The 16,946-nt window shown below is 53.0% G+C and overlaps 1 protein-coding gene across 4 annotated transcripts in view; it reads left to right on the top strand.

Annotated features, from left to right (window-relative positions):
• The first annotated feature begins 2,478 nt into the window (after positions 1-2,478).
• Acvr2b (activin A receptor type 2B) overlaps positions 2,479-16,946 on the top strand; it is a 36,847-nt gene continuing 22,379 nt past the window's right edge. For 2 of the 4 annotated variants that reach the window (XR_012909934.1, XM_075964174.1), the window contains exon 1: positions 7,809-8,080. Coding sequence is in view for 3 of the 4 variants with exons in the window: in XM_075964174.1 (XP_075820289.1) it covers positions 7,966-8,080 (115 nt within the window). In the remaining variant the exon portion in view is untranslated. Of the gene's footprint in view, positions 2,860-7,808; positions 8,081-16,946 lie in introns of those variants that run through there. The other 2 variants (XM_075964177.1, XM_075964176.1) reach the window with 2 other exon arrangements.

Raw genomic sequence — 16,946 nt, 5'->3', positions numbered from 1 at the left:
TATCTTTGAGGCTTACTGATGGATTGGACACGGGACATTCAAGGGTGACTCCGAATGCTTTGGTATGAACAACTGATGGTGCCATCGATTCAGACAGGGACGGGTGGGGAGGAGCAGGTTTTGAGGGGAAACATGGGAGTTTCCTTTCTGCTGAGTCAAACTCAGGACACCAGACAGGTTGTCGAATGCAGCTGTGAAGGTAACAGCTTAGATAGGAAGTTCGATTTTTCCAGTAAGACCAGAGCAACATTTTGGTGTGTGGAGATTTTGGACCCCTTGGAATTATGTGACATATAACCTGGTGTGGTACAGAAACTGGGGTGTAGTGGAGTTGGCAGCGTCCTCCTAAAGTATAGAAAGCCCTGGTTTGATCCTCACAGCACGTTACAGAGAGTGAATGACTTCAAGGTCATTCTTGGAAGTGTACTGTATAGGAGGCCAGCCTGGGCTAACATGAGACCCTTTATGTTCCGTACCCGTCCCCAACAACTCTTTCTCCCTCAGTCACAAAACAGAAGTCTAGAACCAGCCAGTCTGATTTTTGGCATATGAATGATAGCTTTTTCCAATACGGAAAAGGTAACTAATGCTTTCCCTAATACACTGGATCTATCATGGTAGGCTTGCTTCTCTACCATTTGTTTATGAAGTGCACAGCTGGGGCTGCAGAAGCAGCTCAGCTGTTAACAGAGCTTAGCTGTCCCTTCAGAGACCTGAGTTCAGTTCCCAGCACCCATGGGGTGCAGCTCATAACCACTTAGCCCCAGCTGAAGGGGATCCTATGTCCTCTTCTGGCCTGCTTGGGCACCTGTATGCACACTGGCATACCCACATACACACACATATATACATACGATTAAAAATAAAATAAACGTACTTGGAAGGCAGAGGCAGGCAGATTTCTGTGAGTTCGAGGTCAGGCTGGTCTTGTGAGTTCCAGAACAGCCAGTGATACCCTGTCTCAAGAATACCACTACCATGACATGGCTACCATGACTAATCATCATCATAATCATAATAAAATAAATTGTGGGACTAGAGCGATGACTCAGCGGTTAAGAGCACATGTTGCTCTTACAAAGGACTCACGTTCAGTTTCTACCACCCACAAGCTTGCTCACAACCATTTCTAGCTCCAGTTCCAGGGGCTCTGACGCTTGCCTTCTTCTAAACTAGCACTAGGCATACACACGGTACACATACATACACCAGGCAAACACACAAAATAAAATAAGTAAAAAAAGGAAAGTCACAGAAGGATGGAGGATAGCTTGAGGTCATCTGGGGTTTACACAGGCAGAAGAAAAAGACAAAACAAAAGGGGCAAAGGCGGCCAGGGCAGGTCGTGGTCTTAGCAACTTGGGAGGCTGAGAATCCCCGACTCAGAGACAAAGCCGCAGTAGTGACAACCTACACAAATCTTGGAGTTTTGTCTAACGCTGTCACTTTCATAAGGCGAAACTGAAGTTCAGACAGTTGAAAGGACTCAGACTCCTCGGTGCCACCTTCCTCCCCGCTGCCCTTGCCAGGACTAACCGTGGCAGGTATCTGAGGTCTCCACCGCAGCCTTTTCTTTGAGCTGTGACCAGCTTTCCCAGACTAGCTGGGAGCCCTGCTATCCTCACAACCTCTGGTTGTGTAATAAGGAATGTGCAATCTGAAATGGAGGAACCTGCTCTGTGTGTGTGTGTGTGTGTGTGTGTGTGTGTGTGTGTGTGTGTGTGTGTGTACGTGAAAAGAGCAGAGACGTGCATTTTCTGGACAATCCTGAAATGGGTGGGAGGACCGTTGCAGGTAACCCTGGAAGGGGGAGACGGAGGAGGTGGGACAACTCCTGAGGACCCCTGAGGAAGCAGGTCGCCAACAGCTCTTTCCCACCTGCAGCTGCTCTGTGGGTCTTCCTCTGCTTGGAGATAGCTCTCTGTGTGTTCTGGGGGACTGCTGCCAATTCAGGCTTCTGCTTTTTTCTGCCAGTTAATTAGTCCATCAATAAAGATGCGCGGGAGCTGGAGGGCAGAGGTGTCCGGGCTATGGGGTCCGGGGGCTACCCACTCATTCAGGGGTCTCAGAGGAGTATGCATTCCGCAGCGTGGGCGCCACAGTTTGGGGTCGGCATCAAGGAGGATGGCTACGGGCTGTCCCAAGTCCGCAGCCAAGTGGGCCGCAGTCCAATCCCACCAGCTCCGAGCGCGCGCCCTGCCTGTCCCTAGAGCCCGTGCAGCACGCGCGCTGCCTCCCGAGGGCGCGGGCTGGGGGCGGAGCCTCGGTGTTGTTGTTCCTCTCCGGCCCCGCCCCAGAGGGGGGCGCGGACCACGCGGCCAGAGGGCCCGCCTCCCCTCCCCCTCCCCGCCCAGCTCGCCCGCCTCTTTGTATCCAACATCCGGGTTTCCCCGCTGGCTCGGCTCCGTGGCCACCGCTCAGGAGCCATTTTGGACTCGGTTCAGCTCCCCTCCCCCACCCCCCCGTTCATGGCCCCTCCGGACTCGGCCCCTGCGCCCGGGGCCCGGACCCAGCCCCGTTGCGCCATGCCCGCGTCGGGCGCGCCCTGGCCCGCGCCCCGCCGCCGCCCCCCGGCCCCCGCGTCGCCCCATAGCCCGGGCCGCACTGCGCGCCGCCCGCAGCGGCCCTGAGCCCCTATCCCTGCTCGCTGCCTGGGAACCGAAGCGCAGAAGCGAGCGCGCCTGGAAGCGAGACCCAGAGAAGGAGCGGGAAGCAGAGCGCAGCCGCCGCCGGGCCCTGCGCGCCCCGGGAGCGTAGCGCGGCCCTGCCCGCGGGCTCCGGGTGTCCGCGGGGCGGCGCCGCGGAACATGACGGCGCCCTGGGCGGCCCTCGCCCTTCTCTGGGGATCGCTGTGCGCCGGTAAGGACCCGGCGCGGCGCGGGGGTGCGGGAACCCGGGGCGCGCGGTGTTTACCAACAAAGGGCGGCCCCGCGGCCTCGGCGCTGCGCCACCTGCCTGGGATCGGGGTCGCGCGGGGCGCTTGGATCGCGATCGTAAAGACAAGCTCGCCCGTGCGGTTCCTCCGCACGATTCTGGCTCGCGGAGGCGCTGGGGATGGGGGAACCTGGAGCGTCAGGGTCGGGGTTCAGGTTCCGCGGGCTCGCGGACCCCAGGAACCAAGCGAGGGAAACCTGAGCGTGGGGAAAGCGGCCAGGGTGGCTGGGCATCTAATCGGGGGTGTCTGGGATGAGGCTGCTTGCCCCTGAGAGGCAGTGTCGAAAAGCAAAGCGTACGGCTTTTTACAGCCTGTTCGTTCGGAGCCCTCTGCACTCCGTCCCGTCACTCTGCGTCGTGATCCTCTTGCAAGTGGCTCCTACCTGCACCCGCTTTCCTTGCAGCGGGCTACAGATGCGCCCTCATGGGACCGCTTTTGTTTTTTGGGCTACTGGGAGTGGAGGTTGAGGAGGCGAACCAACAGGTCTCAGGTCGCTCCGGCTGGCACGTGGCGGGCTTGAGTGACCTGCGCTCAGCCCGCAGGCGGCTGCGGGATGAGGGTGACTGGTGCGCGTCTGCTTGGGAACGGGACGTGTGGGTGTGCGCGCGCGAAGTTGTGCTGGGAAAGCGCTTTCGCCCCTAAAGCTCAGGCACGGATTTCTCTGTCCCGGTGGTGCTGAAGTATGTCCAACTCTGGTAGGAGCTCCCGGACCGGCTTGGGGCAGTCCTGGGAAACGCGGACAGTCGGGCATTGAGACTCCAGAGAAAAGAAAGTGGTGACTGGGACGGCTGGTGCTCGGTGGCCGGGGCTTTGGGTCCTGCGCGTCTTTGTTCCCAACCCCCATTACACATGCAGCTCGGGTCCCCTGCCGCCCGAGGTGGCAGCAGCGCGGAGTCTGGGAAATCCGCGAGGGGCGGGGCCCGGAGTGCAGGGGAGGGGCTGGGATCCCCCATGCTGTTGCGGCGGTGGGTATCCCAGATGGCCATTGCACTCCCCACTGGGATCCCCACCCTCAATCTGCTCCCTTCTGTTGCAAGGTAGTGAGGCTTAGCAATTAATTCTGACCCTGAGAGTTTTTGCACGAATCTGGGTGCGGTGGAGCGTGAGTGTACGAGCCAGAGGCTAGAGACCACTTCTTGGCTACCGGAGCACACTGTTGGGAAGCGGTTTCGATGCTGTGCTGGAGTGATCGAGGCGAAGCAAGCGGTGTCTCAAGTTGAACATTGTTTCTTTCTGCCATTCACTGAAGTGTTGCTCTTCAGGATTTCCCCAAGAGTGGAGGCTTGGAAGTGACGGAAAACATTGCCTGCTTTGGGGAGGGCAGCTGTGGACTGATCCAAGGGTACATAGCAATCCCCTAGCTGCTTCAGATCGCTTCCTGATCTGCCTTGTCCCTTTCAAGTCCAGGCCTGTTGAAAGGGTGCTCTCAGGACAGTGCGCCTCAGACTCTGAATCTGGACATCACACACCAGTTAGTCCCAGTTTGAGTTCATCAGTTACCTCCCATCTTGGGACAGGGTGACAGGTGGTCCCCTGCGCTGTGTCTACTTTCTCTTTGCACTGTTTGGCGAGTGAGTGTGTAGCAGAATGCCGAGAGGCATTTGTTCTGTGTCAGAACCTGGCCTCCTCCCTCGGGGAAGGTAGAGTCACCTGTTGTTGTCACACTTCAAAGTGGCCACTGCTCTGTCTTTTGAGGAATTAGAGGAGAGCTTCCCCAGGTCCTGGTGGGGCAGAACTGGCCCTCCTGGCTTCAAAACGGTCTCTCCTTCATGTTCCTGGCTCTGTCTTCAGAATGATCAGCCCTGTGGTGTAAAGAAGAGCGCTATACTCGTGCTGCTCGCAGGGGCCTAGGAACATGGACAGGTATATTTAAGTTAAAAATTCCCAATAATTTCATTAGTAAAAGGAAGGAGAAATAGTTGTGTCTTAGTGTGTTCTGGCTTCCCTAATACCACAGGACTCTGTGATTCAAGCAGCAGTATTGGGGCTAGAGAGGTAGCCGGGTGGTTAAGGGTGCTTGCTGCTATTGCAGAGTCCTGACACCCACATGGTGACTCATGACAACCATCTGGGACCCCTCTTCCAGCAGGGACCCATGCTCTCTGGCCTCTGAGAGCACCAGGCTACACATGGTGCACAGACATAACTACAGATGTAACTCATAAATAAAGTTAAAACAGCCATGTAGATATAGATATATATGCTTACATATATAATTAAAAGTCAACAGTGTTCGTTCTCACTTGGTTCTAGAATCCAGACTGGGGTGCTGGGATGGTCGGGTCTGCCCTAAGAGTTGTAGTCCTACAGTGAGGGTTCCACCCTCATGGTCCAGCCCAACCGTTACTGCTTCCTCAAGGTCCCATTACTGGTGGTTATGGCTTTCTATATGAATTTGGGGGTAGAGACTTGATCTTTTTCATAGTTGGTGGAATTAATTTAATTTAAAAATTGATCATTTCAACATACAATCACCATTAAAACAGTTAAAGAGACTTGAAAGATTTCTTTAACTTCAAAATACAGTGTGAGCACGCCGGTTCCACGTTTGCACACCCCAGGCTCTCTGTAGTCACACTCGGCTAGTCGCTGCTGTATCGGACAGCACAGGCTGAGAGGGAAGACAGAAGTGATGTTTCAACTAGTGGATACCTCTGGAAGCCTTCCTGGCTCTGCCTGGCCCCTCCATCCTTGGGTGCCCGGCATTTGGCTCTTGCATTGCAGGGAACATTGCACATTCTGTTCTCGACATCTGTTTCTGTGTTTGGGGCTCAGAGCAGAGCCGGAGCCAGGGGCTGAGAAGGCTCCTATCAGGTCCTCACTGCCCCAAAGCATCCTTATAGACTGACCATTGACACAGAGCGATTTCTTTCTCGGCCATTTCCTCGTGGGTGGAGGTTTGTATGAGAGAGTAACCTTTAGTCTTCTGGTCCCTGTAGTGGGAGAGGCCAAGGCCAAGGGCTACAGAGTCATGGAAGTCCCTCCCCAGAGAGGAAGTCCCCTGTTCTCTGTCTTGTTGGTGGTCATTTCATGCTGCCTGCCTATCAGGCGGGCACGCCCTTTGGAAGGAGTGGGTGCCCTTCTCAGCCTTCAGAGGCTTTCCATGCAGACCCTGTAGCTGGGTGGAAACTTCACGTAGACCCCTTTGCCTGCGACCTATCTAGGTGGACCTTTGTAGTCCTCTGCTGTTCTTCTTGGCACCCAGAGACCTACAAGCCTCTGCCCTTGCCCTGGCAGTTACCCAAGGGAGCCCCTGGAGGACCCGTTGCTTTTTGCCATGTTGCTCTGAGAATCTAAGAAAATTGAAGAGAAAATATAAACCAGTGCCTGCACGGGTACTTGTACAGGTGTATGTGCGTGCCTTTCTGGACTCCGTAAAATCCTGACTCCCCCGCAGTCAACCCTCCCAAGGGGCAGAGGGGCAGCCTGTCCGTAGGAGGTTATTTCTCTCAGTACCTCTGCTTCCCCTGTTCCGGTCTGGAACATGTCCTTGCATTTACTGCTGCTCCTCGTGGTTCTGCCCATCCCTCTATTTCCTTGGTTTCTTCCCCGTTCAGGAAGCCATCTCTCTGAGTGCCTATGTACTTAGCCTCTCTACTTGGGAGGTCAGTAGGGCAGATGGGACCCACGGGGTATCAGAGCCTGAGTTCAGAGCCACTCACAGATGCTAACCTGTTGCCATGGCCTGGGATGCAGTGGATGAAGAGAAAAGAGCTAATCTGGACCATTTGGGACCATTCATAGTTATCCATACCCCAGGCTTGTGTGTGTGTGTGTCTGTGTGTGTGTGCGTGCTCACGCACACGTGTAGGTGTGCGCCTGTGCACGTGGGTGCACGTCAAGGCCAGAGATCACCATTAACTTCTTTTACATTACTCCTCCCCTTGTTTTTTTCTGTCTTTTAAAAGCATTTTGTTTTAGTTTGTGGGCATGTGCACAGCTCAGTGCGTATGTGGAGGTGAGAGGATAACTTGTGGAACTTGGTTCTCCACAGCGGGCCTGGGACTCACACTCCGGGTGCTGGGCTTCGCAGGAGGCAAGCTTTTCTGCAGAGACATTTCACTGGTTGGTCCCTTCTTCATTTTTGAGATCTGAGATCTCTCTAACCCTGGAACTCACCCTTAAAGCTAGGATTACAGATGCTTGCTACACTGCCTGGCTTTTTATGGGATGCTGGGTATCCAGATGGTCCTTGTGCCTGTATGGCATGCATTACCAGCTGAGTTGTCTCCCAGTCCCCTAGACCACACTTAGGAGGCAGCCTGGATGGACATTCCTGGCTGCATGGGCCTCTCTAGAGCAGGGTTTCCCAGCCTTGCTCACCATGAACATCTGTATCTGTGGTTTCTCTGTTTACATGGGGAGGGATGGGGACAGTGGAGGTGAACGGCTGGCCTGTACGTTGAAGATGCCTACTTAGCTGCATCTCTGGCCTCTGCTGGCCAATTCCAGTATCGCATCTCTGAACATGGCAAGTGAAAATGACTCCGGGCATCGCTAAGTGGTAGGGGCAGAATCATACTTAGGTCTGTGGAGAACCAGTGCTCTAGTCCGTCCAGCTTCTATGGGGGTAAACAGTTGTGGGAGGAGATGGGGTTATGGTTCAACAGTGCCATTTGTTATTCTCCCTCTGGAGTCAGGGAAGGAGCTGGGCTCACCCTCATAGGCCATTCCTGCACAGCCGAGCCTGTTTGAGTGTGCATTTGGTTCAGAATCAGTGGTTCCAACGGACCGGCTGCCACTAAGGAGAATCCTGGCGTCCTTGAGTTTTCCCAGAAGTGGTTCGGGTTTCAGGGAGGCGGCCCGTTGTGGGTGGCCGGGCAGCTTGCCCGCCTGCACCCGCCCACCTGCTCTGGCCTTTGCCTTGAGGCTGGCACTCTTGCCTCTCCCTCCCGCAAGCACAGAATGTCAGGAAGTGCCTGTTGCTGGGGCTCCGCCTGCCCGACACCCCCTCTCTGTTCACCTGGGAGCTGGGTGAACCCAAGCTGTACCTGTCTGCCGAGCCCAGGGGGTTGTAGCAGGATCCTGGCATGCCCTTCCCCCCGAGTGGGTCTGCCCTGTGGCGCTCAGAGGAGCCGCAGCGACTGTGGGCCTGGAATGACCAGGCCCAGGACGCCAGGGCAGGGGGGCAGCCTCGCCCCAAAGGTATGGGCTTGTCTTTTTTCCCACTGGGCTTGGGAGGTGTGTGGTGGGCAAGCCTTGCCACAGAAAGGTGTAGTGCTATAAGCTGTGACAGACCTGGTGGGTTTCCACAGAGACCTCTGTATGTTGGGCTCTGCAGGCCGGCAAGCTCCTGTGGCTGGGCCGTGTTTCAGGCTCCTTTTTATGCAGAGTTCTGCCGAGGATTGGGGGCATTCCTTTCTGACTCCACTCAGTAAGATCTTACTGTGCTTAGAGCTGCTTCCTGGTAGGCAGCAGGGTGGACTCGAGCCGCCTCACAAGCCTTTCAAGCGTTCACATTACCCAGGGAAGCGAGTGCTGAGGTGAGACCTAGGCTGTCTCCCCATGAAGGTGTGGCTGCTTTCCTAGAATTCTTGGGCTGGGCCCCTCCCCCCATGCAGTCACCAATGTTTTGCTTGGGTCAGACACCCCTTATTCTTGGCTTCTTTTTCGATTCAGTGTGGGCTGCTCTGACAGATGAGCCCTAGCCCAGAGGTGGCCGCTCATGGCAGGCCCACTGGAGCTGCTTCTGGGTACCCAGGTTCTTGGTTTGGGAGACACGGCCGCCTTCCTCCAACCTGGTCCTAAAGGTTGGCAGAATACCTCCATCTGTGACAGTTGTGGGGACTGGATCGTCCCAGGGTCAAGGGTGCCTCCTCCTGGCATGAGGCTAGTCATGGCTTCTGGCCTTGGGCGGCCCCACTCTTTCCCTCTTGCTGTGCGCACACATAGGTTTTTTTCAGATCCTCTTGGGGACTGACAGCTCAGCCTGTGTTCTCATTCATGGACACGTGACTCCTGAGTGCTGGGGCTGGAGAGAATGCCTGGCCCACTGGGCAGGTTTGCCGCCCCTCTCCCTTGGGAATGTTCTGGAGGGGCCTGGCCTGCTGGACAATGGGACCTCTCCCTGGCTACTTTCTGGGCTACAGCTGAGGTGTTTTGTGAGGCTAAGCCAATGCTCTTGTTTATAAACGTGTTCCTCAGCAGACTATTTCGGTTCTACCTCTGAGAACCAAGGAGGCTAAAATTAGTTCTGGGAGGAAAGGGAAAGGGAAGGCTGTTGGAAACCCAAGCTCTTGGCTGGAAGGTGGAGGAGGCTGCTTCTCCATGTTTGTGGCCCGGTATTTGGGAGGATGACCAGACCAGCTGTTGTCTGTCCATCTAAGTAGAGGGAGGGATGCTTGACTGCCCTCCAGACTTGAACCAGTAAAGACAGCCGAAGGCTGACTGGGACGGTTTTTCCTGCTGGTTGTGCAGTGGTGCACGGTGTTTCCAGGTATGGAGACAGTGCCGCCTGATGTCCTGTTACTGTCAGCTCTCTTCACCGTCCACCCCCCGACCTGTTACCTGTCCATTAATGCAGAAAGTTTTAATGAGTTCTCAAGCCCTGGGGCTGGCAGTTGGGCTTTAGGAAACTTTTCTTTTGTGTATTGGGGGGATTTCCTTTGTATGTGAATTTGAAGTGGGGTTTGGTGGGAGCCTTGTCTGGCCCAGGCTCCCCAGGAGATCTAGTGACTGCACAGAACACGTGGGGCAAGGTTCATCTGCCAAGTGGCTTACAAGTTCCAGGGAGTCAGGCTTAGTTGAGAAACGCAAGTGAATCCTGCCCAAGGGTGGGGCTGGACTTGCTTCCTCTACACTGAAAACCTTTGTACCCAAACCTTCTCTTATCCAAGTGTCTCGTGGCTAACCACTGTGGGGAGAGAGAGCACATGAGCCTTATTCCCCCCTTTTAATTTTTATTAAGTATATAGCCGTTCAAGGAACACATATATTCAGTCACAGAAAAAACTGCTAGTAGGCACAGCTGGGGTCTCAAGTTGGGAGTGGTGGTACGTGCCTATAATTCCAGTACTTGGGAGGAGCAGGAGGATGAGGAGTTCGGGGTCAGCCTGGGCTGTGGAAACTCTTTCTCAAAAATAGAGAGTTCGGCAAACAAAAGCCTGGTGTCTCCTGAGTAAGCTCTCCTCCTTAAAAAGTTACTTACTTTTATGCACATATGTTTGTGTGCACGCACGTTTGCATGTACAGACCCTGTAAGTTTCTGTGTACTGTGTGCATGCATTGCCCATGGAGACCAGAAGAAGACTTCAGATCTCCTATAATTGGAATCACAGGTGGTTGTGAGCTTGGTGATGTGGTGCTGGGATTGGAACCCAGGTCCTCTGCAAGAGCAGCAAGCACTCTACCTGCGGAGTCATTCCCCTGCTCCTGTCCCCAGCACCCTTTCTGAGACAAGGTCTCATGTAGTGTAAACTGCCTTGGAGTCTTGACATACGATCGATCCTCCAGCCTCCAGCTCCTGGGTGCTGTGGTTACAATTGTGCTTCACTACACCCAGTGTCTGTGCTGCTGGGGATGGGACCTAGGGCTCCATGAATGCTAGGCAAAGGCTGGCCCAACTGAGCCACCTTCTCATCTCAGGTGAGTTTTGTGGTTGGTACATTTTCTTTCAGGCATCCCCCCCCCCAGAGATATAGGCAATACTTAGAAAATAGTTTTATTATTTGTTTACATTTTAAAAATGTTTAGCATGTGTGGGAGGTGCCATGGCACGCATGTGGAGGTCAGGGACAGCTTGTAGGAGCTGGCTCTCTCTGTCATCTAAGTTCATGGGATCAAACACGGACTCACTGCTGCGGACATTGGCTGAAGTGTCAGGTACATGCAGAGGACTGGTGATGGCTGGAGCAAAGCCTGGTGCCATAGAAACGGGAGTAGAAGATGATCAGCATATGCAGGGCTCTGCGCTTGCACAAAGATTAGAAATGTGGGGGGAGGGGTGGGGTGCTGCTAGAAAGATGGCTCAGTGGTTAGAGCACTGACTACTCTCAGAGGACCCAGGTTTGAGTACCAGCATCCACACGGTGCCTCACAGTCTTCTGTAGCCCCAGTTCCAGGGGACCCAACGCCCTCTTCTGACCTCTGTGGGCACCAGGCAGTGCACGTGCTGCACAGACATGCATTCAGGCAAAGCAGCCATGCCCATAAGATAATGATTTAAACAAATTATCTGAAGAAGAATGCGCAGTTGCCACAAGCTAGCTCTTGATGCGTTTCCACGGACATGGGTACACCTGTGCAGTTTGCCCTGTGATCAAGCATTAGACATTACAAGTAGTCCGTGTCTCTCCAAACTACCTGTCCCAGTGACTCTTGGGATTGCAGTCAGGGCCTGGAGAATGCCAAGCGTGCTCTGAAGCCCCTCGTTTTGTTCTCACTGTGCACCCGTCTCCTAGGGTGCCGCTTTCTAGACCTCAGCAGTATACCTAGCTTGGCTTGTTCTGTTTTACATGACCGTATTCACAGCTCTGAACAGTTTGTGTGTGGATCCATCGTACTCGCTGTGACTTTAACGTCTTTTAAACTCAGTTCCATGTACACAGCCATTCTAATACATATATTCCCCCCTCCCCTTTTTAAAATAGGGCAGGGGCTAGATCCAAATGACTGATTGACTTTTGAGACAAAGTCTTACTGTAGCCTAGACTGGCCTGGAACTCACTGTGTAGCACAGGCTGGCCTCAAATTTGTGCTGATTCTCCTGCCTCTGCCTCCCAAGTGCTGGGATTAAAGGCGTTCACCACCATACCTGGTTTACCCTTTATTTATTTATTTTATTTTTTTGGTTTTTCGAGACAGGGTTTCTCTGTGGCTTTGGAGCCTGTCCTGGAACTAGCTCTGTAGACCAGGCTGGTCTCGAACTCACAGAGATCCGCCTGCCTCTGCCTCCCGAGTGCTGGGATTAAAGACATGCGCCACCATCGCCCGGCTTGGTTTACCCTTTAATAGCCATGCAAAATTCTCAAGTATGGATATAGACTATGTTTTATTTAGCCTCCTGTTGGTGGGCTTTCTGATTATATATCATTTAGTAGATTAATGAACACAAGTCATGGTGGTCTAGTGCCTGCCCTACCTATTGACATGCAGTTCCCATTTAGATTAGCACTGAAAATGGCCAGTGGTATAGTAGGCGCCAGAGCTGGGTGTGGATTCCTGGGGTTCTGGATTTCAGCCTCAACCACAAGGATGGACCGCAGAGAATGTAGTAGCCACACTGGTGAAGGTACCAGCATCAGCAGCTGCTCCTTGTTGGGGTGTCATGGTTATAGTGCTAACAAGGGACATGGCCACAGTCTGGCGGGATGCGTGGGCTTGAGTTTGTGATAGCCATGTGTGTTTATGTGCCACTTACCATGCAGTGTGTCACCCCTGCCCTCTTTAGGGACTGTGCCACCTGCTGAGGGTGACTGAAGAGCTCAGGGTGGTAATGGGCACTGCCTCTGAGCACAGTGTGCTTGACAAAATGTTGGTGTGTCAAGACTCTGGTTGTACATGCCGTAATAGAGATCTCGTAATGGAAGGGCCTCGGGAATTTCTGTATGTCTCTGGTTCCCTTATACAGCCCTCTGGCGTGATCACATGTAATAGTAGGGAAGGCATTTTGGGATGGTGTGATTTCCAAAGTCCGGCTTCTCAGTGCCTTGATTCAGCTGTCCTGATGTGGGCCCACTTGTCAGGCCCTGCTCGTGGATTTTGATGACACTGTACTTGTGGCAATGTCTCTAGTATGCATAATGTCCCAGTTGGCCCTTTGACGTTGTCCTGGTGACACACACTATTTGTGCCTCTGTCTGCACAGTGGCCTTAGTGGAAAATCACGGCACTGAGACTCGAGTTCAAGAGTCAGGTGCCAACTGGCTGGCTGAGGCCCCTCCCTCCTATTGGCCTGCAGTGCTGCCTGCCACTGTGCCCTTTGCTCTGCGTGTACTCGGAGTTTCCTCTTAAATCTATGGTTCGTGACCTCTTCTGCTGCCTGTCTGTTTGTTTGTTGCTGTTCGAGGGAGGGCATCTTCTTGGAACTCCCAGAGATTTGCCTGCCTCTGCACTGTACCAGAAGTAAAGGCCCAAGATGCTAAGCTCAGCTGGAAGCTACTTAACACTTTCCATGGGTTACAATGGTGAACCCAGTGTCTTTCTGTCTGTCTGTCTGGGCCCTCGCCTTCTTGCTTTCTGAAGTCCCAAGACAGTTTTACTGCGGTGTGAGAGAATTCAGGCTGTGAATCTTAGCAATGGCTGGAACTATCCAGACAGATGAGAGGAAGCAAGAAAGCCATGCATGCAGGGCAGACGGTAGGGTAGCGCTTCAGAGGACAAACAAGAAGGCCTGGAGTGTTGGAAGTATACTCAGATGTTGTGCCCAACACATCTGAAACACACAGACAGACGGAAGGAAGGAAGTTAGGAATCTAGGCTGTTTGCGTGTCTGTGCACTTGGGGCACATGGTGGTTCTGAATGGGAGTGTCTAGAAGAGGGGTAAAAAGCAGATGTAGGGTTCTCTCCTGCTAATCTGGTGCAGTCCGTTTGCAGAAGGCAACAGACCAGAGAATTCCTGGAGCTAAGACAGCTCGGGTGAGAGATAACTTTAGCCTCAGGGTCTGTTTTCTGTCATCCCTTGGGGCAGTCGAGAGCCCAGGCTGCTGCTGAGCATGACAGTCTTGTGAGACTGGGAAGACAAGAGGCCCAGTACTGAGCAAGGGCTGGGTACAGTCAGCCCTTTTTAATTTGTTATTCAAAGAGCCAGACAAATCCTAATGTTGAATTAAAATGTTCTGAGGCTAATAATGTCTTTATTGTCAGCCAGAAGCACCCAGCAATGCCTTCTGGAGGCTTTACCGCCTCCTAGGCCTCAGTTTGTTTCTATTGTTGCCCAGTTTTAGTGACCGGCAATGGCTTTCAGTACACAACCAGCAGAAGCCGACCTGGGTGCGCTGCAGATTGGGGTCATCATATCCCTGTTCAACAGCGACGCTGCTCCTTCTGACATAGCTTGGCGCTGATGCTTTAGGTCTGTGAGGAGGCAGTGACTTGGAAGGGTGGGAGGAAGCTGCTTACCTCAGAGCCGTCAGGAGAGCTAGGGAAGAAGGGGGGAAGGGGCCAGTGAGATTTGTCCCCAAGGGCACTTCCCTCTGAGCAGTACCCAGGGCTGAGCTCTGCTTCCTGAGTGTCTGTCACCAGCTGGGGGTGGGGTCCCCCCCACCTTTGCAGGGGAAGCTTCAGATCCAAACTGTTATAAAGTTTTAGCCCCTTGTGAATTTTAAATTAAGCATCTCTCTCTCTCTCTCTCTCTCTCTCTCTCTCTCTCTCTCTCTCTCTCTCTCCCTCCCTCCCTCCCTCCCTCCCTCCCTCTCTCTCTCTCTCTCTCTCTCTCTCTCTCTCTCTCTCACACACACACACACACACACACACACACACAATTAAACCAGGGCCTTCCTCCTCTGCTAACCAGGGCCAGTCCCTTTTCTGAAGGACTGAAGGACAGGTGTTGTGTAGCTAGGAAGAGTGTGGATTTGCAGGCTAGGACTAGGCAGCTCTCCCAGCTGAGCTGGCTGGCCCCGCAGCCCCCAAATGCATTTGTTCTGCGCGTTGGAAATGTGTTAGTTTAGCCTCTTTGCTAATTCCTGCATCAGTTGTCTTAAGGCTGGCCTACAGCCACTGAAATGGGGATAATATCCATGTAGTGAATGGCAGCTACAGAGACTCTAGATTCTGCTCTGCTCCTCTCAAAGACATTGATTTTACTGGTGCCACCTGCTGCTGTTTGAGTTTGTTACAACAGGTAATTCTATTGACCAAATGAATTTCTCTGCGGTGAGCAGCCACTGACATACCTGACCAGTTCCTTGGGGCTTGTTTGCTGGTGTGGAGTTGCTCCACCCGGCATAGTTCTGGGGTCAGCTAGAGGGTTCCCATCCTCGCCTGGCTTCTCATCCTGCGTTTTTCACCACCACCACCCAGAACATACTCACCAGTTACATCTGTGTTTGCAACTTGAAGTTTTGTTTCTGTTTTCCTTCTTGCTTTATCCCTGGTTTTGCCTGCATGTCTGTCTGTGGGTGTTACAGACAGTTGTGAGCTGCTATGTGGGTGCTGGGAATTGGACCCGGGTCCTCTGGAAGAGCTCTTAACGGCTCAGCCATCTCTCCAGCCCCGCCCTTCTGGTTTCCTATTCCTGCTCTTTAGCATGTGCCATTTAGGTTAAGGATGGGCTCGAATGCAGGTTGAGAGCACTGAGCCTATAGGTGGAGATCTGATTAGATAGTTTGGGGAGCCAGTTAGATTCTGCTGAGGAGGACCTTCTGGTCTGTGTGGAGGGTGATAGGCTGGGTCCCGGGAGCTTCAGCTATGAGAGCTAAGTGCCTATGTTTGCTGTGCCCTCTTCCCTCTGTTTCAGTGTGCCTCCGGCTTGAGGTGGCCTGCTCCTTTTGGCCCAGAGTCTGTTATATGCCTCTAGGAATTAGTCGTCTCTACCGGTTTGGGCAAGGCAGCCTCCAGCCATGAGGGTCGGGGTCTGATTGCCCGAACGGGCCCATCCTCTGTCTTTGAATTCCTTTTTACTTAATTGTTACGGTGACATCTGATGCCATAGAGTGCCAAGGCTTGGATGTTTTCTGTGGTGGGAGAGTCCTGATGCCCAGCTTTGTCCATGGCCAGTCGGGGGGTCTGTGTGGTCAGTTCCTCTTCTCTGTCCACTCCCCAGCTCTGAGTTTTCCTTTCTGTGGGTTCAGCTTTGGTGTAAAGCTCTCTGTGCAGCGGAGTCAGGATGTATTCCTGTAGTCCCGGTGTTCACCTGGTAGGGCGGGCACACACCAGTGTTCTTCAGGAATTATAGGGCTGGCAGAAGGCCCTGGACCACACCCTGTTCTGTGGAACAGTGCTGTCAGGGACTTGTTGATGAAGTCTGGTCTAGAGGTGATGTGAGGTGTCCTGGTTTTTTCCCGTCGCTTTGGGAAATGCTCTTGGGTTCTCTGTGGCATTTATAGTGGACAAATGAGTGGCAAAGTCTGAAAAGCTAAGAGCAGTAGCGAGCTGCATGCGTGGGAACGCGAGGGAAGAGCATGAAGATGCTGGACACGCCGTGCCCCTCCACCAGCCTCGCTTGTTTGTCCTCTGCTGCAGACGTGGCCCCTTGTTTGTTCATCACTTCTGCCTCTTCCGGAGGACTCGAGTTCTGTTCCTAGCACCACATCCTATGACTCCCAAACTCCTGTAACACCAGCTCTGGGGAATCTTACATGTACCCCTGACCTCCATGGTACTCGCATGCACAGCAGGTACACGTGTTTGTTTTGATTTTTTTTTCTTTTTTTGGTTTTTTGAGACAGGGCTTCTCTGTGTAGCCCTGGCTGTCTTGGAACTCTCCTTGTAGACCAGCCTGGCCTCGAAGTCATAGTGATCCGCCTGCCTCTGCCTCACAAGTGCTGGGATTAAAGGTGTGAGCCAGTACCGCCCAGTTTTAGGGCATATACTCTTTTTTTTTAAATTTTATTTATTTATTATGTACACAGTACTATGCCTGCCTGTATCCCTGCAGGCCAGAAAAGGGCACCAAATCTCATTACAGATGGTTGTGAGCCACCATGTGGTTGCTGGGAATTGAACTCAGGACCTTTGGAAAAGCAGGCAATGCTCTTAACTGCTGAGCCATCTCTCCAGCCCATACTCTTTTTTTTAAAAAAAATATTTATTTATTTATTATGCATACAATATTCTGTCTGTGTGTACGTCTGAAGGCCAGAAGAGGGCACCAGACCTCATTACAGATGGTTGTGAGCCACCATGTGGTTGCTGGGAATTGAACTTGGGACCTCTGGAAGAGCAGGCAATGCTCTTAACCACTGAGCCATCTCTCCAGCCCCCTACTCTTTTTTTTTTTAAAAAGATTTATTTATTAATTATGTATACAGTATTCTGTCTGAATGTCTGCTGCAGGCCAGAAGAGGGCACCATATCTTATTACTGATGGCTGTGAGCCACCAGTTGAACTCAGGATCTTTGGAAGAGCAG

This window comes from Microtus pennsylvanicus, chromosome 3, assembly GCF_037038515.1.
Source record: "Microtus pennsylvanicus isolate mMicPen1 chromosome 3, mMicPen1.hap1, whole genome shotgun sequence".
Classification (NCBI taxonomy): domain Eukaryota; kingdom Metazoa; phylum Chordata; class Mammalia; order Rodentia; family Cricetidae; genus Microtus; species Microtus pennsylvanicus.
Note: the sequence above shows the minus strand (reverse complement) of the source record. Positions and strands in the feature narration are given on the sequence as shown.